Raw genomic sequence first — 23,239 nt, forward strand, 5'->3', positions numbered from 1 at the left:
TTGGAAGGGAGACTCTAACAGTATCCGTGATGCTTCCCTGGACACAAGCAGACTCTCCGCCAGAAAGGATGGAAGTGATATGGCAAGACTCAAAGGTTTGAAGCTGCTGCTTTCTACTGCGGCTGAGCACAGCCCAGCATTCAAGTAAAACCCACGTCGATATGATTCTTGCTTAAACGTTGGTATGAAGATATATATTCGCCCATTGGTGGAAAAAATTTACTACTTCAAAGGTATCGGGTAAACCTGCCAACTACCAGGGCAGTGGCATTTTACCCAAGAGGAACAACTGAGTCAGTGTAGGTGATATTGGGAAGAGTTAGACTGGGCAGTGGTCTTAACGATAGTCACTTACAAACATGTAGTCGACCGAAGACACAACCATAGGTAATTAGTTCCTAAAAAGAGAAAACCTGTATTGGATCTGGAGAACAGGCTGGGGTCTTCTACTCACTTGCATCAGCCCGACCTGATAGCTAGAGAGATTTCACAGACCAATATTTTATCCAGGACCGTGATGGAGCCGAGTCTTCTCTATTTGGTTGGTGGGTTAACAAATACATGGTGAAGTCTACAATGTCCCTAAAATTATTACTATTTGAAGTTGTTTTTGTGATACAATGTGTGTAATCCGGCCTTATTTCCTTCTAGTAAAGACCTGTCCCATATCTTGCAAAATATGTAATCCTGGAACTATCCATTAGGCCTAAAGAGTTGTTTGACGCACAGTAAAGTCTTCAAACCCACCCAGATACACTGCTGTCAAACTGCTAAGTGGTGATATATGCTGCTGTCCACATTCCCACTTGTAAGCCATGTTATAATTTTGGGGCTGCACCGGAAGGAAGCTCATAACTCTTCAGGTCCCCCTTCAGCCCAAAGCTATTGAACATCTGTGAGATGTGGGGGACTCTGAATCTCCTATTCACTTTCTGCAGAGGGCTGCATCATGTTGCCTTATGCCACTGCTGGTAAGTCCTTGGCTTGTTGTGAAATATGTAACCTTGCCTACAGTATAAATAATTATAATAAATATGTATTCCTTTGTGGTATAGTTTGTTCTCCTGTCCATAGCTATTACTTCAGAACTGGATATGTAACTTCTATAGGAATGTGTCTAACCCTGAGTGGGGCTTTCACCACTTTAACTTGTCTTTTATATCTCTTGCAGAACCGTATTGGGGCTGTGAATCAGCTGCAGTATGAACTGGGGAAAGTCCTCTGCGATGTCCACTCCTCGGATGGTGTAGTCATTGCAGGGTAAGCAAAACTGGACAGGATGTCTCTGCTTTCATACCAGCCATGTGAGATTCAACAGATCTGGAATCTAATTGTAGACCTAAAATCAAACAGTCTGGACCTGTAATAAAAACTACACAGGGCCCTTATGGTAGAAAAAGTAAACTTCCAATTCTCAGTCTCTCTCCATGCTGTTCCACACCGTATCCAAATGGGCTGTTAGACAAATGCACAAGTCTGTAGTTCTCTGTGAAAACAATAGGAATAGTGGCAGTACTCAGGAAAAAATAATCAACTGCTCCTTCCTAACAAAGTCTTCATTGCATTTCTAAAGGTAGCTCTGCCTCCATCATCCCCACTTCAGTGTCTGGGTCCCCACCCTCCAGGCACAAGAATGCAGGCAATACACTTCCTCTGTCTCAGGAAGCTATCCTCACCCTCCATCTTGCGTTCCTTTACAATCATGGGCAACCATAATGGCACCACTCTTTTCAGCTATCAGATGCACACATACACACAGAGTTCTGCTACCTTACATGTGTCAAATTTCCACTGTGTATATACCCCCACACACCCCCACACACACACTCACACACTAGACTTGCACACAGGATGTCAGCAGAAGGTTCTGAATTTCACATAACAGTTGAACTTTACAGGAGACAGGTCCGTAGGTTACGCTGTCACTGACACAGATTAAAAGGTCTGGTTTCACTAAAGATTCACAAAACACGGTAAGCGGCCACCAATTTCTTATGTGCTACGCCCAGGAAAGGGCCATTAGTCCACTGTCTACTATGACTGCTTGCTTAGTGCGACCTCCCAGGACAGGTCCTGGACCTCGCTTTGTCATATACTGGGCTAGATCTCTGTGCACATGCTGGGTTAGTCTGATGCCAGGACCAAAAATAAGTTCGGATACTAGTTTTACATGGAGTCAGCCACTGTGGGATGGGAAATTCCCCTGTTTAAGGACAGTTTCATATTTTATTGGTGTTCGAAAGTTTTTTTTTATCTTCGAAAAGAACATTAGGTCCTCTCAGTTGTTGAGAATGATACAGTTGTGAATTAGAGGAAAGGGATTGTGATCAATTCTTGGTACACTTGAATTCATTCCTTCAAGGCATTGTTGGTTTTGGTGATACAAGAATGGAAATAGACTTGTTTCTGCTCTGTATATGGTAGTTTTGCAGCCTCAGTATTTGCTTCAGCAAGTGAGTGAATGGGATGCAAGTCTTCTTCAGATACCTTTTGAGATCTGCCTTTCGTTTTTGTGTGTCTGAGCTTTTCAGAAAACTATGTTTTGTGTTTAGTTTCCTGGGGTTGAAGCTTCTCTTTGGTGATAAGGCAATCTTGTCAATTCCACCAGATGTCATTGAATTGAGGTGGATAAGGATGTTGGACCGTTCTTTTAGATTTGTACAAGTCTTATCTGTTGAGAATGTGGAGGAGACCCTTAGTTTCAATGTTTTTTGGTTTTCTTGTTCCTAAGGCTTGGGGGGGGGGGGTGGGGGGGGGGTGTGAGGGAGACTTTGGCCGCATTTTTTAGAAAGGGCCACATCTTGCAAAATAAACTGGATGCAAGAATGATCTGACCGATGGACCTGTTAGTAACTAGTGATCGCTTATGATTTGTATCAAGAGCAGATCCAGATGTGACCGGCCTTGTGTGTGGGCGAGCCCATCAGTTGGGAGCAGCACAACCTGTCCATATTGCCCTCAATTCCTTGAACATATGAAATATGGGTTTATGGCACAAATGTTGATTGCATCAAACACGTGTTGTCAAGTTGGCAAGCATTCAGAGTGTTTTATTAAAAGGGTTTTAGATGATTGTGCATAATATGAAAGGTGAGGAACTGTTTACATATTTAACAAGCAGATGTACAGGCTAGTTACAGTGGTGACGTTTAAGATTGTGATAGCTAATGTTAGACTGATGTACTGATACTTCTCCTCTTCCTCTGCCAGAGGGCGGTTTCACTGTACTTAAATATTATGTTGGATTTGTCTTGGAGGATGTCTGATAGGATGTGGGTTGTGCTGTCTGACATGTAGGTATCAGTGAGAACCAGGGTATGAGTGGAGAGGTTGGTGATGACGACGACATTGAAGACATATTTGACTTCAGATTTAGCATTAAAGAAAGCCCTTTTGAAGGAGGACGGGAGTCTGAGTGTAGTGAGAAGGGAGGGCCTGGTATTAAGATGTGCTGGAGGCGTGGTGGTAGGAAATGGGGTGTTGTCTGTGCCATAAGAAAGTGAATGGGGGACGAGGTTTAGGAAATAGGTCAACATGGCGGGTTCTGTGCACTGGGAGGATGGGTTTATGGCAGTTGGGGGTGTGGTGTAGATCACAATGAAATTAAAATATGTTTTTAAAGAGAAAGCGTGCATGGGTCAATGCTGTCTCCAAGAAACTAAGCTGTATCAGGAGGAGAAACTTGTGATTTTCAGTGAATAAATCAAGATTTGGGGACCCCAGCAGAAATCTTCTTTTAAATATTTTACCTTTGTTGCGATACCAATATATCAACTTCTTTTGACACTTTTCATTCGTGTGTGATTCCATGGCATGATCTTACAAAAAGTGGGGTTGGCCACCTTTACCCTAATCATAATACCCTAAAGATGGTGTTGGCTATTGATTAGTCAAGAGACCGAAAAGTCAACACGTGTTCACTTCTAGTCCTTGCGTATTGACCACACAATCATAAATAAACATGCAAGAACAAGGAATGCATTATTGATAAACATTACTATACGACATTGATATAAACTATATAGACATTGCTACTCATATAGACATTACTATATGCAAAAGTGGTTTTGCACATATGTCCCTCACAGCACAGGGCATTCCATGACTTTTTCAACTGTTGGACATATATGTGCTACAATTGACCACCTTTTTGTTACCGAAAATATGGAACGGAATTGAAGCCCATTTGTTCTGAGAATGATTGAACTGAACAAAACACAAAATTAAATGTTTTATCATATGTACGCAGCTCTCTATCTACTTTTTATTTTGACCAATTCTGCATTAATCATTACAAGTATGTGTGGTTTTGTCCTTCATTAAGGACCCATTGTAATTATTGATCGTATCGCGCTTGGAAACTATCTCCTTGGTATGTGTGTGTGTTTTGATAATAGGTAACCCTGTTTCTTGTTTTACAACTCTGCTGCAGTAATGCCTTTGTAGACTGCAGTTTTCGCCCGCCTCTGACGGCCTTCCTGTTTCATAATTATTTATTTATTTAATGCGATTTTATATAGCGCGAACATTACCCGATGTCAAAGTTCTTCCTTGATACTAGCAGAGTTCCCTCTTCATGCCTGGCTGCGGGGAGTGTACTTCCTGCCTAGAAGCCACCAAGACAAGCTTTCAACCCTGCAGTGGTTTCTTTGATTTTGGTTGGTGTGTGGATCGCCTTCTCAAGAACCTCATTAAGTGGTATTAGATCACTTTTACTAATGAGGCTCTTTGCTATAAATTGCCCTTTTTGTAAGTGATATACATTTTATGTCAGCTCTGGCTTAGATGGGAGTCGTTGAAGCTATTTTAATAGAGGTTATGTTCTACAGTTTTAGTCTGAAAGACACTCTGACAGATCACTTTGAAGATGGTGTCAACTTGACATTTTTTTAGGGCTTTATCGTGTAGTGAGCTGTGAGTGTGTTTACAGTAGCTCCCTGCAGCCTTTATGATAAAGTGATGGCAAATTTAAAAATTGGCTTGAATGAAGTATCTTTCTGACCTGTGGGTTAGAACCCCACATCAAGCCTATCCAAAGCTTGTTTCATGACCGTGTGACGCACCCTTTGTGTGGGATGAAGAGGGTTAAAAATATTAGGGATTCCAAGTACTGTTGTCAGCCCCTTTTGCCTCACCGAGGCCTTCTCCTTTCAGCTGTAATAAGGATCCCTGCAGTACCATGACATGCAGAAGTCTTGTGCCATCTGTCAAAACCCTTCCAGGTAGCCTGAAAGCTTTAGGACCATGCGTGGTTAGGACAGTTTAAACCATTAAAAATAAATCTCTCCAAACAAATGAATACTGTGGTAACCTGGGAACCCCATGTCCTGTTAATTTTCTTTTCAAGTGTTTATATTATAACGTAAGAACATTCTGCCAAAATCCATGGGTAGCGTAAAAAGCCATCATGGTATATTTTTTACTTATTACATAAAACATTCTGTCGAATATATGTGTAGTTTCACAGCCTGGTGATCATAATGTGTAATAAGTTTAACAGAGTTAAACAAAAAAAACACATAAAAGCATATTTCAATAATGTATGGATAAAGGTGCTGTGAGGTCCCTGCCATCCAGAGAGCCGTTTTGATTACCCTTCTTTAAATAGCCAACTCTCATTGCTAAGGCTAAGCTTTGTTTTTCCACCACTCTTCATTTGACGTGTCTAGCTAAAACATCAAATGGCCGAATTACATTCATCGATCTGGCGCAACCTGAGTCACAATCCCACACTTCAATGCGGCTCCTTTTTCTTGGAGTGCCGCTTGCATGCACCCAGCATGAGATAATTCACTGTGGCTCGGTTGAGCAGCATCTTATGTTGAACATTAACATTTGATCAGCGGTTACGATTCTTGTTTTCTGGGTCCGACCTCGAATGCCTTCTCATATGAGATGGCGGTATCTGCGGTTACCTCATTCGCAATCAATGCTAAATACCCTTGCAGCACTCTATAGTTACGTCTCTCCAAGGACCTGCTGAAAACGCAGCTGTCATTTTCCTGCATTCTCTTTTTCTTCCTATCTAAGCATGTGGTCTTTTAATGTTTTATAATTTTAGCCCCAGCTAGAGCAGGAAAAGTGTACATTTTTAAACATTGGGATTTTGAAGTGGTTTATATATTACTTTAGACTGGCAATAGTACTTTTAAAATTTAAATAAATGTATTCAACTTTTAAGCTGACTGAAATTTCTAAATATCAGGAATTGTCAAGCGGTCATTGTGTTGCATCATCTTGCATTTTTCCATCGGCCATTGTTGTATAGTATATTGTCTCGAGGGTCACTATGTCTGGCACTGTAGCATTATTCACCGCTACTGATATAACTGAGGTATCATGATCCAAGCCTGGATTCTTGTCACTCATGTTGGTGTTACGTTGCTAATAAGCTTTTCTGGGGCATGAACACTTGCTCTGCATCTGTTACATGAGTGGTGGAACCTCAATGAAGCCACTCTCTACCAGTCGGCATTTGACTTTAAGCAACTTTTGTAAGACTAATCAGATATGATATTTACTTAGTATATGACTTTTGAGTTCGGCTGTTCTTCGGGCTAGGCATTTTTGGGTGGTTTCTTAGGACCCTTCATCCTCAGTAGCAGGATTGTGCAAAATTGCCTCTGCTATCAGGAAATATTGTGGCCCAGTTGCTAGAGCAAAAGAGCAACTTGCCCTGGAGCAGAATAAATCTTGCATTGGTCCTGCTCTAAAATCATATCAGTGGTGTTTCCTCTTTAGAGCAAGAATCCTCTTAGTTTTGGACAATTGAGAAATGTATTTAGGTTAATCAATCGGCGTTGCCACAAACTACATAGCAGGTGTGTTTTACAGTGTTCATGTCCTATATTGCTGCATGTAACTTTTTACCTCGTTATGGATGACCATACTTTCCATGATGATTAATCGGTTGATGGAGCCTGATGCTTGGGTGTAGCTGGTCAGAGGTGCGCAGGTGGGTATGTGGACGGCGCCAGACCTTGGTAGTGAGAGGAATTCTGTCTGGGTCAGTGAGTGCTGGTTTAACGAGACCAGATTACAAAACATAAAGGTGTGTGCCGTGGCGGGGCTTGCAATGGAAGAAATACCGGGATCCGATTTGGAGATGATGTGAGCATTTGATATGAAAAATAAAAACTAGACGATGGTGAGAAGTCCACGTTGCAGATGGAAACCTGCTAGAAGTGGTAGATTATCTTACCTTGGGACTGCAATTGGTGGAAACTGCAGTGGAGTTGTGAAAAGAAGCAACAAAAGAGTGCTTAGCTGTAATAAATTTGGTGCTCTTGGATGAAGCAAGGTTTAAGTAGAACGCGATGAGCTGGATGGAAAAGTGGATGTTCTACATTGCTCTACATTGTCCTAGAAGGAGTGCAGACATCTTGGGGTTCCCTGTCTGACCATGAAGGAGAATGTGTTTGAAGTGATAAATGCATTATCCTCTAAACATTTAATGCTTTTGGTCAATATGGTGCACTGGTGATGGAAATGGACCTGTACATACCATCTAAAGGATCTCAGGCTGCCAGGTTCTCCTCCAGTGCATGATTATAGTTGCGCTGAATGACCCAGTCACACAAACCAGTGCTTAAGAATACAGCATGTTTGAAGCAAAGCCTCCAATATAAAAATAAGCAAACATTCATGTTACGAATGTGAGTGTAGGGAAACAGTAGAGAAGCAAGCAGTCAGTTAATCATGGTGTGAACAGAGGTTCTTTTAGTGTACATCTTGGCAGGTTTGTGGTACTCACCTGGACTAAAGGCTTCCCACAGTGATTAGACATTATCTTTTCCATCGCCTGGCTGGAACGAAAAAGAACTTACCTTAAGACTGAAGCTACAAGCAGTGGTGTGAAAGTATATTTTCTGTAAAGTGCTGCTTATCTCCTGTTGCACTCACACACTGCTTAGAGAGGGGTTGGGGAAACCTTATTTGCTTAATGTGTCTATTGTTGCTGCGATGTAATTTCCCCTTCATTGTCTTCTGGCTCTCTTCCTGTTCCTTTGTTTCCTGTATGCTCCTCCTTGTTCCTAACACATCAACCCAGATATGGATAAGTAGCCATTTCTTCATAGTGTGAGACCTGGTGAGACAGAGGGGGAAGAAATTAACAAAGTGCTGCCTTTGAAGTTCTCGTTTAGTAGCATCAGTGGCAATCTATTTGTGGGCGCTTAAAACTTTGTGTTTTTTGGCTGTAATTCCTTCAGTGGCGGGCACTCCAGGGAAGCAGTAGTGGGGCGGGGAGGGGTAAAGGGGGGGAGGAGCTTAAGAAAATCACCAGCCGGCCGCCACCTCTTCTCCGTCCTCTTCCAAACAGGAAGCACCTGTGCTCCCAGGCTCTCCTTAGCCAACCACAGTATTTCAATGTAGCGTTGTGATTGGTCTGAGCACTGTGGTTCGGTGCTCAGCCAGGGAATGGGAGCCTGGGCATGTTCTCCATCCAGGTTGTGATGCAGCCTGGGTGGAAAACATGCAAAGTGCACATGAATGTTTGGCCGGTCCAAGAGTGCCGGCCTAACATTCAAGCGCACTTCCAAAGTGCCCACCACTCCCCCTCCCCCCCACCCTGCTCTGAGAGCAGAAAACTGCCCCGCCAAGACACTACAGCAGGAACAAATAAAATGATAATAATGTCTAGTTATTATAGTTTTATTTTTATTTATTTTTTCACTGCGAAGTGGTGCAACACTCTTCCGCATTAGCGGAGGAGTTGCCACTGAATTCCTTCCTTGTTTATTGCCTTTAAAATATTAAGACCTAAACATCCTGCATCATATACACACAGAAATCTCCCCACCCTACCTACACACCCGTACATTAAAACATATTGCCTTGAAAATCTTTTTTGTATATTAAAAAGGGAGAAAGACGTCCAGAGAATAGTTCCATTGATGCCTGGCCTAACATTTGAGCTCATGCTGTGGTTTCCTCCTGCTGCATTGAGACCAATGCTGGGGGACATGAACCAAATAACTAACTTTATGATTGGATAAAAAGCTCATGCCTTAAGATGCAGCCAAAAGTAAGCTCCCATACGATCCACTTGCACGATGATTTGTATGAGTCTCATATATACGCTAAATGAGGACCTAATTGAAGGCTGAAAGCGATATAATGAGGGTCGAACATAGCCATTGTGCAACGTCAAAAACATCCATACAAATCACAGATTAGTGGTTTGGAACAAAAATTTGACATTTAGTGCCAGTGGAAAATATCACAAGGCACACAACAATACATATAAGGCATATCTGAGCATGTACCTCCACTGGTTGATTTTATGGAAGGGTGGGAGGAATCGCTACATAGAACTTGTTTGGTTTACTGTTGTATTTAGAAGTGAATGTTTCATGGTTATCTTTGACTTCCGGTTTAAGAAGCTTGATAGTTAAACTGCATGTTTTGATTGAGCAACAAAAACCTGTTCTAAGCTTCAGTGATCACGTGGAGGTTAAGGAAGAAGACTTCCTACTGGCCATTCTGTGAGAGAGCCGGTGTGCATGTCTGCTCGAATAAAAGGCATGCAGTGCCTAGAAAAAGCAAATTGATGTGAGGATTCATGAAGCTGCACAGGCACCCGGCAGTGCAATTCTGCTCGCTCTGACTTGACAACAGAAATTAAGGTAGAATAACAATTTGGATGACCAACAAACCAAACCATTGGGCAGCTCAATGACACAGTTCACTACTGATTATTATTATTATTAAAACAGTCTTGTATAGCGCGTGGTTACCCTGGGGCATCCCAGCGCTTAACCAAACAGAATAATTCTTAATTGAGTCGGAGGAACAGCGGTTAACAAAAGAGGAAAGTTTTCAGGTGTTTAAGAAAACGCAAAAGGCATGGCTCAGAGCGCAAACTTAAAGGGAGTGAGTTCCAAAGGGTTGCGATGAGCACTGTGACTGGATAAACAATGCAGATTTGTTTTGCGATCCTCTTGAGTGTATAAATATGGTGTGGCATAGACCGAAAGAAACACAATCTCTAGCTTGGTGGTCCGGCATATCAGTAATATCACTATGCCACCATACCTGTACAAGGTGAATGATTTTACTGAAGCTACGAAGAAAGCGGTGATTTAAACGCGCGTCACGCGGCTTGCGCGGTGCATCAGCGCAATCTAGGGGCTTTCTGTTTTAACGAAGGGGACTCTGATTTTTAGTTGCAGATTATAATTTTAACTTAGAAGGGCCACTTACTTGCACTATAATAGTGTCCGCACCGCTGCTTAGCGGGTCCTTGCCACTACCACGAACTTACTGAACGCCATTTTGGCTTGGGGAGAGTTTGGACGCCGGTGGGTGCCATTTTTGAGGAAACAATCGAATTGTCAGGCGGTCACCTAAGACGCCTATTTAAACCTGCCCCATGCCAGCGCGCAGCGTCTGCGCGCAGCGGTAGCGCCGTGGGCGCGCCGGAGGCTCGCCAGGGGCGAGCCCATCTGCGCCCATCCGCGACCTACCGGGACCAGGGGCCACAAACCCTGGTCCATCCGTCAGGGACAGTAGATCAGATTTATTGTTTTTACATCAAGGCAACCCTGAGCTTAGTGAGGAATGTCTAACATTGTTACGGAGGGAAGGATTACTTAAATCTGTGTCTGAGTTGAAGAGTAGGAAAGCGGATAAGGTCCTGACGTATGGTCTTTTAAATACCAGATCGCTCCAGAAACATAATCTCGAACTTTTGACATTACTACAAGATGGAGAGTTAGAAATCCTAGGGGTCACAGAGACTTGGCTGGAAGATTCATCCACGCCAGATGTGGTGGCCTCCCTTCTCCCTAACTATAGGGCTATTAGTCAGAATCGAGCTAATGGCAAGAGAGGAGGGGGGGGTCGCTTTCCTGTATAAGAGCGGTTGGAAGGCTGAAATAGTTTGTGCTGAAAGCCTGGGCGATGCAGATCTGCTAGTGGTTAAATTTGAGGTGGGTATTGACTGTCTGGTGACCCTTTTGGTGTATAGCCCCCCTTGGGCCACCCCGACTTCGTGGATGATTTTATAGAGCTTGTCTATGACCTCAGGTCTCGCTATAAGGACCTGTTAGTCATGGGAGATTTTAACTTCCATTGGGAGATTTCCCCCAAAGACGGTCAGGCTGACCATCTAGAAGAAGCATTAATAGCGCTGGGACTGCTACAACTTGTAGCAGATCCTACCCATGATAAGGGCCATACTTTGGACTTGGTGTGGTCGACTGACCCCGGGGCCAGGCCGGTGGTGTGTACTCCATGTATATGGTCAGACCATTTTTTGCTTAGAGGACAGAAGGAGGTATCAAAAGATGGAGGGAAATCTAGACCAACATGGAAAACCGTGAGACGATGGAACTCCATAAATGAGGAAGCTTTGGTGGGAAATTTACGCAATTCCACTGCACCAACCATCGGGGATGATGATATAGAGATCATCTGTCAGAAGGTGGTGGACAAACTAAATGCTACCATCGAATTAGTGGCACCAGCTAGAAAGGTGAAAGTGGGGGACAAAGGAGCGGGAGCGCCCTGGTTCAATGACTCGTTGAGGCTTAGGAAACACTTCGGAAGGCAGAGAGAGCATGGAGGAGGGATTATAATATGTTGGCACAGAGCTTATATCAGCAAGAGCTGGCCACCTATAAAAAGGCTATCCTGGCTCGAAAAGCTGAATACTTTGAGACCAGAATTGCCGAATCCGAGAACCCGCAGAAAGAAATTTTCAAGGTGCTCTCTGAACTAAGGAAAAATAAAGAACAGAGGCCTGACGCCTCGTTGGAGGATTGTCAAAGATTCCAGGATTTTTTCACTAATAAAGTTGAAGATCTCCTGTTAGAAATCTCCCACGCCTCTGTCTTAAATTGTTCATTACAAGTTACTCCACGTCTTCCGAAAGTTAAGATTCCCTTAGAAATGTTTCCCTTGATCACAAAGGAGATGCTAGCTAGTCTGGTAGGGAGGGTAAAGTCTGGCTCCCAGGCGGATCCTTGCCCCGAGTGTTTTTAAGCTAGCTATGCCAGGGTTGGAAGAAGATGTTCTCCACCTTTTAAATAAATCTCTGGAAACTGGACAAGTGCCGGTCATGCTTAAGGAGGCCCGGCTGATCCCGTTGCTCAAGAAGCCCGGGGCGGACACAAAGATCTTAACGAATTTTAGGCCCATTTCCCAATTACCTTTTTTAGCAAAGGTTCTGGAACAGCATGTGCTGACATACCTTTCAAGACATCTGGAGGCCAATGATTTGCTAGAGCATAATCAGGCAGGCTTCAGGGCACATCACAGCACGGAGATGGTGATGGTATCCATTTTGGACGAATTGAGGCGTAGAGCTGACGAGAAGAATCCGGGGGCCCTGGTGCTACTTGATCTCTCCGCGGCTTTTGACATGGTGTGTCATAGTCCATTGCTGTCGCGTGTGAGATGCTTGGGCATCGGGGGGCCGGTACTAGGTTGGCTTACCTCCTTCCTGCAAGATAGATCGCAGAAGGTGCAGCTGTCCGACCTAGTATCAACATCAGCGGCCATCAAATGTGGAGTACCGCAAGGTTCGGCTCTCTCACGGCTCCTTTTTAACATCTATCTGCAGCCACTGATTTCAGCTCTCAATCAGATGGAGTGTCAGATTTTTAATTAGGCTGACGACACACAGATTGTTATTCAAATAGAGGATTCTCCAGGTGCACAAGCCAGGCTGCACAACATTCTAAGATACACAGTAAATTGGATGTCTGCAAACTCCCTGAAGATTAACCCGGCCAAAACAGAGGTGCTGCCAATAGCCATCTCTGGCAGCCCCTGGAACGACGGGTTTTGGCCCACGGAGTTGGGCAGGACGCCGGAACCAGCAACCGTGGTGAAAAGCCTGGGCATCCACATTGATAGCACTCTGTCCATGAAAAAACAGGTGTCGGGTGTGGTAGGCACGTGTGTTGGCCTTCTGAAACAGCTCCGCAAGACCGCCCAATTGTTGTCGTTTTCCACTTTAAGAAGTGCTGTGTCAGCTATAATCTTGGGAAGACTGGACTACGGCAATGCGCTGTATATAGGGCTGCCTAAGCAACAACTTAAGAGGCTTCAGACAGTTATGAACGATGCAGCGAGATTGATCTTTAAGAAGCCTAGGAAAACACATGCTTTACCTCTCCTGCGTCAGTTGCATTGGCTCCCCGTTGGACAGAGGGCACTGTTTAAAGGACTGTGTATTACACACAAGGCACTCTACGGGAATGCGCCCAGTTACATCAAAACTAGACTATCTAGTTATGTCCCGGGTAGGGCGCTGCGGTCCTCTGATGCCACTCTCCTGGTTAATCCACGCTTCCGCTTATCCACCGTGGGAGGGTGTGCTTTTTCCACTTTACTTCCTGCAGCGTGGAATAAATTACCAACAAATCTCCGTAAGGAGCCCAATTTATTGTCTTTCTGTCGAATGTTAAAAACCATTCTTTTCCGGGAAGCATGGGGAGGGCTGTAAAGCCACCAGCTGTTTCTGTAGAGTCTGTTTTTTTTCTCTCTTCTGTACAAGCGCTTAGAGACCCTGGGGTGATAATGCGCTATATAAATTGAAATAAATAAATAAATAAATCTCCATGTCAGTTTTAACCCAAAAATAGATAATCGATCAAGCTTTCTGTATTTGCTTTATTGGTACTGAATGAGGTGCTATATAGAGATGGTTAATTGTGCTGACATTCACATAGTAGTTCCAAGTTATAATTAGATTTTTAGGAAAGTGAGTACTTGCAACTATCCATTGATTTGTTCATTTAACAAAAGAAAACAGTTATAAAATAATGCAGCTTTTATCATTAAAGAAACAATACTAGGTATAAGAGTTACAAGTCTGATAAAGAATCTAAACCCGCGCCTTCCAAGATTTAAATCGCTGCTGTGGTGGTTTAAGGTAGGGAGACATCGTACAAACATAGCACAATGCTTTGTCCAGTTTTTCAGGTATTTACTAGCAGGAGAGTCTGGATTCAGCCCTGATTCCACACTGTTTGGAGCAGCGGCGTTTAGTTCAAATATTAACGGTTGCACGCTTCTTGAGAGTGCAGCTGTGTACAGATGAATGCCAACAATGATAAACCCGGGCTGTGTTGCCAAACGTGATTGGACTATTAGCCTCAAGTAGAATAAAACTGTGTCCTGGTATTGAGTTAGCCACGGTATAGGCAGGTGATCCACATTTCTAGAGGGTCACAGTGAGCTCGAGTTCTATTGGTCATTTTAGAAATATTTATAAACAGTAAGTGTGGTGATTTCTATCGCAGGGCTGTGAAAAACGGTGTTATTGTGAATTTAGGAATAAATGCTCTTCATATTTTACCAGATAGCAAACTCAGAAGTAGAATTGATTTAAATGGCAATTTGAAAAAATAGAGCAAGGCTAAGTAGATTTTGCCTTTTAGTTTTTGATCAGTGAATTTGTTTGTGAACAAATGATTATCTAACCCATAGCCTGGGCCGCTGGGATTATGCGATCGTGCAGCCTGGTGATTTTCGCATAATTATACATTTGCCGCATAATCTGCCATCTCCTGCATAATCTGCAGAGTTTAAAAAAAAAAAGGTACTAGCTGAAACGGTACAAATGTTACTGGAAGGCCCGTTACAAAGCTGGACTGGTCCCCTTTCTGTTGCTTATTGTTATATTTGGGTGTTAAACTGGTACTAATGAGGTGCAACCAACGCCCAGACAGTGTTACTAAGTTAAACAAGCATTTACAATGCAATGGTTTCGCCTTTTGAAACGTTTGAGCTATTGGCATTGTAAATGACAAAATTTGTATTTATGTGTTGGTTTTGAAAACAGATAAATAAATGGCATTGTCGTTTACAATGCCAATAGTTTAATCTCTGGCAAATGCCACACAAAAACACACAGACCCCCCACACACACACAGACCCACACGCACTAACAGAGCCCCACCACCACACACACACACACACACACACACACACACAGAGCCACACACAGAGCCACACACACGCACAGCCACACACACAGAGCCACACATACAGAGCCACACACACAGACCCACACACACACACAGACCCACACACACACAGACCCACACCCCCAGACAGAGCCACACCCAGAGCCACACACACACACACCCAGAGCCACACACACCCACCCAGAGCCACACACACCCACAGAGAGCCACACACACCCACCCAGAGCCACACACACCCAGAGCCACACACACCCACCCAGAGCCACACCCACCCAGAGCCACACCCACCCACCCAGAGCCACACACCCACCCAGAGCCACACACACCCACCCATAGCCACACACACCCACCCAAAGCTACACACACCCACCCAAAGCTACACACACACTCAGGAGAGCCAGCACAGCGAGGGGGCAGGGAAGCAAGCACAGCCAGGGGGCAGGGAAGCAAGCACAGCCAGGGGGCAGGGAAGCAAGCACAGCTCCTTAGTGAGTTTAGTGTGCAGGGAAATAAAGGATGAACCCCTGGGGTCTTGTTCATGTGACTCTCCAGCTGACAGCGAGCAGCACCCAATGTTCTTATAAGTGCAAATATTTTGCGATGCATTGGACGGTGCCAGATCCTGCGGCCACGGAAAGTTTGTCTCCAGACACGGTGGGAAAAAAGGTGGCTTTTATCCAAAGCCAAGGACGTAGCTTCCAATTGTGTACCAGGTGCAGTGGCACCTGGACTGGGGGGTGGGTGGGGGGAGAGGGTGCATTCAACCCTGATTAACCCTATCTTTCACCGTTGAAACTGCTGCCAGCAGGGTCCATTCCTTCCTTGCACTAGGGCCCACGACACACTGGGTACTATGCCTTTTTCCAAAACTTTTAAAAAACTGTGCCCTAAAATTGTCTGTTGTCTTGCACAAGTCACCCTTTGTGCACCCTTGTCCTTATGCATACTTGCCCAGCTGTCTGGTAACTAAGACCTGTGCTTCTAGCCCTTGTGCGCGAGTAGCGTTTAAGAATTGTAAATACTAACTCTGTAATTGCCTGCTGTCATATAAACAACTGTTGTCAATGCACATAGCCAGTGGAGAACATCTTGATGAAGCCAGTAGGCAGAAGCTTATTGCTTGTGAAATCCTCTATTTCAGAGTCTGAAGGCAGGGAGTGTTTATTGAAAATCCTGTTGTTGAAGCACATAGGCAGAAGTTTAACGATTGTGTCAACCCATTGTGAAAGCCTAAAGTAAGTGGCGTATTGATTATGAAACCTTTAGTCAAACCCAATAGACCGAGAGAGCTACTGATTTCTATTTATTAATTGCTCTGGTTACCGATTCCCTTCATATAGTCATAGGAGCGGGGGGGTTAGGGGGAGAGGGGACATCTGGCCTACACATTAATCAATTATCTGATCAACCCCTCATGCCGAAAAAACACACAACTTCTACTACCCCACTCCATGCACTCACTTCTTATACTTTGCAAACATGAACTGACTTCAAAAGGATTTTAACCTGTGACCTTAAAGGTAGCACGCTCAACTTTGAGACAAGCTAGAAGTGTCTGCAATCACCTGTCGCGAGAATTCTAGAATAGGAGATGGAACTAGTAGTGACCAGTCCTACAGTTCTGGACATTGCGACTGGCTCGTCAGTGGCCAGAGTAACCCTGATGACGTACGTGGACTGCATGGAAACTAACATGACCGTGACACATGTTCGCTCGTTTCCAGATAACGTTAAGACTCTATTATTGGGGACAGGGACCTAAGCATGGAACATTATTACCGCATGCACTGTAATTAGGCAGTAAAAATGCTATAATTTGGTTTGGGGGCGCCCGTCACACTCCTGGGATCCTGTGCCCCGGTACTTGCTGCTAGGAGAGCTATGCTTCAGTGGTGCAACGAAGCCTGAGGGGTCCCCCTCCGGAGCCCTCAGGCCAGGTTACTGTGCTGAGGGGGGGGGGGGGGGGGGCGATTTACAAAAAGGGGGGTGGTGATGAACAGAGTGTCTGAGTTAAACAGACCACTCTTACCCAGTCCAAAGATCAGGGCTTGATCCATCACCGTTATTTATCTCACTGCCCCATCCCAGCTCAGAACCTGGCTATATGCAAATCAGTCTGTCCCTAGCCCAGTGCATCATGGGAACAGGGCAGACTAAACTACCAAGCCAATTCTTCACCAGAAAGGAGACAAGCTACCGGGGACCGGTTTCTGGCATTTCAGCCTTCTTCGGCCCGGCTTGCTTGAATCCTGATGGAGCAGTGAGAAAGGGACTCATGTCTGAGTATACCCTGCCACACCTATAGTGGCCAAAAACGATTTACAAAAAGGGGGGTGGTGATGAACAGAGTGTCTGAGTTAAACAGACCACTCTTACCCAGTCCAAAGATCAGGGCTTGATCCATCACCGTTATTTATCTCACTGCCCCATCCCAGCTCAGAACCTGGCTATATGCAAATCAGTCTGTCCCTGGCCCAGTGCATCATGGGAACAGGGCAGACTAAACTACCAAGCCAATTCTTCACCAGAAAGGAGACAAGCTACCGGGGACCGGTTTCTGGCATTTCAGCCTTCTTCGGCCCGGCTTGCTTGAATCCTGATGGAGCAGTGAGAAAGGGACTCATGTCTGAGTATACCCTGCCACACCTATAGTGGCCAAAAACGATTTACAAAAAGGGGGGTGGTGATGAACAGAGTGTCTGAGTTAAACAGACCACTTTTACCCAGTCCAAAGATCAGGGCTTGATCCATCACCGTTATTTATCTCACTGCCCCATCCCAGCTCAGAACCTGGCTATATGCAAATCAGTCTGTCCCTGGCCCAGTGCATCATGGGAACAGGGCAGACTAAACTACCAAGCCAATTCTTCACCAGAAAGGAGACAAGCTACCGGGGACTGGTTTCTGGCATTTCAGCCTTCTTCGGCCCGGCTTGCTTGAATCCTGATGGAGCAGTGAGAAAGGGACTCATGTCTGAGTATACCCTGCCACACCTATAGTGGCCAAAAACGATTTACAAAAAGGGGGGTGGTGATGAACAGAGTGTCTGAGTTAAACAGACCACTCTTACCCAGTCCAAAGATCAGGGCTTGATCCATCACCGTTATTTATCTCACTGCCCCATCCCAGCTCAGAACCTGGCTATATGCAAATCAGTCTGTCCCTGGCCCAGTGCATCATGGGAACAGGGCAGACTAAACTACCAAGCCAATTCTTCACCAGAAAGGAGACAAGCTACCGGGGACCGGTTTCTGGCATTTCAGCCTTCTTCGGCCCGGCTTGCTTGAATCCTGATGGAGCAGTGAGAAAGGGACTCATGTCTGAGTATACCCTGCCACACCTATAGTGGCCAAAAACGATTTACAAAAAGGGGGGTGGTGATGAACAGAGTGTCTGAGTTAAACAGACCACTCTTACCCAGTCCAAAGATCAGGGCTTGATCCATCACCGTTATTTATCTCACTGCCCCATCCCAGCTCAGAACCTGGCTATATGCAAATCAGTCTGTCCCTGGCCCAGTGCATCATGGGAACAGGGCAGACTAAACTACCAAGCCAATTCTTCACCAGAAAGGAGACAAGCTACCGGGGACTGGTTTCTGGCATTTCAGCCTTCTTCGGCCCGGCTTGCTTGAATCCTGATGGAGCAGTGAGAAAGGGACTCATGTCTGAGTATACCCTGCCACACCTATAGTGGCCAAAAACGATTTACAAAAAGGGGGGTGGTGATGAACAGAGTGTCTGAGTTAAACAGACCACTCTTACCCAGTCCAAAGATCAGGGCTTGATCCATCACCGTTATTTATCTCACTGCCCCATCCCAGCTCAGAACCTGGCTATATGCAAATCAGTCTGTCCCTGGCCCAGTGCATCATGGGAACAGGGCAGACTAAACTACCAAGCCAATTCTTCACCAGAAAGGAGACAAGCTACCGGGGACCGGTTTCTGGCATTTCAGCCTTCTTCGGCCCGGCTTGCTTGAATCCTGATGGAGCAGTGAGAAAGGGACTCATGTCTGAGTATACCCTGCCACACCTATAGTGGCCAAAAACGATTTACAAAAAGGGGGGTGGTGATGAACAGAGTGTCTGAGTTAAACAGACCACTCTTACCCAGTCCAAAGATCAGGGCTTGATCCATCACCGTTATTTATCTCACTGCCCCATCCCAGCTCAGAACCTGGCTATATGCAAATCAGTCTGTCCCTGGCCCAGTGCATCATGGGAACAGGGCAGACTAAACTACCAAGCCAATTCTTCACCAGAAAGGAGACAAGCTACCGGGGACCGGTTTCTGGCATTTCAGCCTTCTTCGGCCCGGCTTGCTTGAATCCTGATGGAGCAGTGAGAAAGGGACTCATGTCTGAGTATACCCTGCCACACCTATAGTGGCCAAAAACGATTTACAAAAAGGGGGGTGGTGATGAACAGAGTGTCTGAGTTAAACAGACCACTCTTACCCAGTCCAAAGATCAGGGCTTGATCCATCACCGTTATTTATCTCACTGCCCCATCCCAGCTCAGAACCTGGCTATATGCAAATCAGTCTGTCCCTGGCCCAGTGCATCATGGGAACAGGGCAGACTAAACTACCAAGCCAATTCTTCACCAGAAAGGAGACAAGCTACCGGGGACCGGTTTCTGGCATTTCAGCCTTCTTCGGCCCGGCTTGCTTGAATCCTGATGGAGCAGTGAGAAAGGGACTCATGTCTGAGTATACCCTGCCACACCTATAGTGGCCAAAAACGATTTACAAAAAGGGGGGTGGTGATGAACAGAGTGTCTGAGTTAAACAGACCACTCTTACCCAGTCCAAAGATCAGGGCTTGATCCATCACCGTTATTCATCTCACTGCCCCATCCCAGCTCAGAACCTGGCTATATGCAAATCAGTCTGTCCCTGGCCCAGTGCATCATGGGAACAGGGCAGACTAAACTACCAAGCCAATTCTTCACCAGAAAGGAGACAAGCTACCGGGGACCGGTTTCTGGCATTTCAGCCTTCTTCGGCCCGGCTTGCTTGAATCCTGATGGAGCAGTGAGAAAGGGACTCATGTCTGAGTATACCCTGCCACACCTATAGTGGCCAAAAACGATTTACAAAAAGGGGGGTGGTGATGAACAGAGTGTCTGAGTTAAACAGACCACTCTTACCCAGTCCAAAGATCAGGGCTTGATCCATCACCGTTATTTATCTCACTGCCCCATCCCAGCTCAGAACCTGGCTATATGCAAATCAGTCTGTCCCTGGCCCAGTGCATCATGGGAACAGGGCAGACTAAACTACCAAGCCAATTCTTCACCAGAAAGGAGACAAGCTACCGGGGACCGGTTTCTGGCATTTCAGCCTTCTTCGGCCCGGCTTGCTTGAATCCTGATGGAGCAGTGAGAAAGGGACTCATGTCTGAGTATACCCTGCCACACCTATAGTGGCCAAAAAGGGGGGGGGGGGCCTGGAGCTCGGAGGCCCCTGCTGGTGAAGCAGGAAAAGACGATGGGTTCATCATAAGTGAATTCAGAAAGCATGCAATTGTCGAATCATATGCATATCTGGATGCTACCAGTAGCGTGGCTTGGCTGGAATAAGCCCTGGTGATAGTAAGGAAAAAGGCCCCTTTGGCTGCTGTTGAGGTAGTAAAAAGGACCACAGTTATCAGGTTCAATGGATACCGGTGCACTGTACCCGCTGCACCAACTGTAACTTCGCCCCTGCATGCTGCGGATATGCACTCTACGCCCTGCCCGCCTCGGCACTGCAGACCAGCTCCTGTGAGGTAGAACAGCTGGGGGCTGCGGGGCAAAGCAGCATGTGGAGGTCTGCACCGTGCACATATGATCAAAGCCCGTGAACCTTAGCTCAGCTTTGATAGTGAAACGTTCAGTTTATTTACAAGTGGCGCGGCATTGAAAGCAGCCAGGCGGAGGGGGGCGGGAAAGGCACGGACAGCGGGAGGGAGGGCGGGAAAGGCACGGACAGCGGGAGGGGGGCGGGAAAAGCACGGACAGCGGGAGGGGGGCGGGAAAAGCACGGACAGCGGGAGGGGGGGCGGGAGGGGGGGCGGGAAAGGCACAGACAGCGGGAGGGGGGGCGGGAAAAGCACGGACAGCGGGAGGGGGGTGCAGGAACAGGCACACGGACAGCGGGAGGGGGGCGAAAACTGGATAAAAAAAATATTTTAAAATGCCGCTTACCTGCAAGGAAAAAAATCGCGCAGCCCACCGCATCCTGGCAACTTCAATCTCGCAGCCCACTCCTGCAAAGGACACTTTGAAACTGACCAAAACAGGACGAAAATAAATAAATAATTAACATCCGCCCACCGCTGGAATGACGTCACAAAGGGGCTGGATGAGAAAAAATCTCAGGAACGCCCACGAGTTGCCGCACAGAATGACGGACGCCTCGGTCTTCCAATGGCTAGCCTCCATTTATGGAGCTAGCCAATGGAAGACTGAGGCGGGATAAAGCCCCATACTGCAAAACAAAAGAATTCGCCTGCGCGAAACGCTGCTTGCGCAGCTTTCGACAGGCGAAACCTAAAAACAGACGAAATAATGAAGTAATAGAAGTAAAACATATGCTGCATAATTCGGCCCTCACCTGCCCCGTAATTCCAATGGCCCTGCCTATAGCTGAGGACTTGAGTGTTATTTTTAGCTTTGTGGGCCGTATATGGACTGCACCTAGGGTTTTTCTAGTAGTGGATACTGGAACAAATGTTTGATTTTGAGCTACATAAGGCATAGGTCCAGTACTCATTTAAGCCTGATTATCTTGAAAGTAGTTTACTGAACCAAATGTACTGCCTGTCCTGGTTTTGTCCCATTAGTCTTTTGTGAATTTCTTAACCTCTGCCACTGTTCTTTTGTGTACACTGTTAATTGTTTTTTGACATGGTCTTCTGTGGAACATTGTGAGCCTAAGATGGCCGGCCAAACCGACACGTGCACTAATAAGTGCGCACTACTCCTCCTCCCTGCCATGTCCGCCCCGCCCAATTCACATTGCACAGCTCGGACAGCATAAATCAAATGATAATGACGTTCTGTTATTATCATTTTATTCTTCATCTGCTGGCTCTGGGCAGTAGAGCGATGGTTCTCTGCCATTACGGAGGAGCCACCTCTGGGTACGTAGATCGTCCACCTGCCCCGTCGTCCTACAAAGTTCTTGATTTAAGACTGACATTTCTGGTCTGTTACTATTCTGCTAAAGGCCATTTCTTTCTTAAGTGATTGCAAGCAGTGTCAAAAGATGTGACTTCCTATGATTTTACGGTCAGTCAGACCGGCGGGAACTTTCACGTCACTTTTGATTGTAAGGACATGTATATACAAATTGTTTACGTAGTCAAAGTCATAGAATGTTGAACTAGGGGTTAATGTTAATTTCATTCTAGTGTGTGCTTGTGACTGAGTTGTACTCGGTCAAGGAAATAGCGCACACATTACAGACACACAGTTACACAACTACTGGGGTCCGTTCTATTTTCTGTTAAGTATGGCATTCTTGATAAAGGCTTGGCGAAAAAATGGCGCCCCATGTTTGGATGGACATTATATAAAACTATGATTGGGGTTTTGTGGGCCCCTAGGCTTCATGGCTCTGGCGCCACTGCACTTGCTTCATTATTGATAGTTAGGCCTGTAGTGCTACAGTTTTAGATCTCAATTAATTAATCAGGGAATTATGAAGCACGCTACTCATCGTGAGGGTCTCTGGGGGTTGGCAGCTCCGGGTCAGCCGAAGAGCCAGGTCTTGAGGTTCTTCCTGAAGGTGTGCAGAGTAGGGGAGCGTCTGATGTTGACCGAGAGCTCTTTCCAGACTTTAGCCGCGATGTAGGAGGAGGCTTGTCCACCCGCTCTGGATCTGCGGATGTGCAGGGTTTCTGTTAGGGCAAGCTTGACGGAGCCTTTCGTTGAGGTATTTGTGTCCGGTGTTGTGGAGAGACTGGTAGGTGTGGGTGAGAAGCTTGAAGGTTGCTCTCTTCTTTACCGGGAGTCAGTGGAGGTATCGCAGATCTTACCGATCTGTGCAAGAAACATCGGAAGGTGGCTTTAGTTGTGTTAAAGGAGACCGCACCCCAATCAATTTGTGTAAAATGTTTTCAGCTCTAATACAGGTCAGGCAGCCAGCGTTATTACATCACCAAGGGTCATGCTATTGACATAAAAAGATAATCATAGGTTCCATGTTTGAGTTGATGGCAGCTGATTCAGATTAATTTGGGTTCCGGTTTAATGCCATTGGGGTTTTGAAATACTAACGCATTTGCTCATTTCGGCATTTATAAAACTAGTG

General features: G+C 45.7%; 1 protein-coding gene across 1 annotated transcript in view; it reads left to right on the plus strand.

Moving 5' to 3' along the window:
* Positions 1-23,239, plus strand: part of FBXW8 (F-box and WD repeat domain containing 8) — a 599,303-nt gene that overhangs the window by 233,707 nt on the left and 342,357 nt on the right. The window contains exon 4 of the mRNA XM_086943265.1: positions 1,172-1,260. Within this exon, the coding sequence (XP_086799391.1) occupies positions 1,172-1,260 (89 nt within the window). The remainder of the gene's footprint in view (positions 1-1,171; positions 1,261-23,239) is intronic.

Source organism: Lissotriton vulgaris, chromosome 11, assembly GCF_964263255.1.
Source record: "Lissotriton vulgaris chromosome 11, aLisVul1.2, whole genome shotgun sequence".
Taxonomy (NCBI): Eukaryota; Metazoa; Chordata; class Amphibia; order Caudata; family Salamandridae; genus Lissotriton; species Lissotriton vulgaris.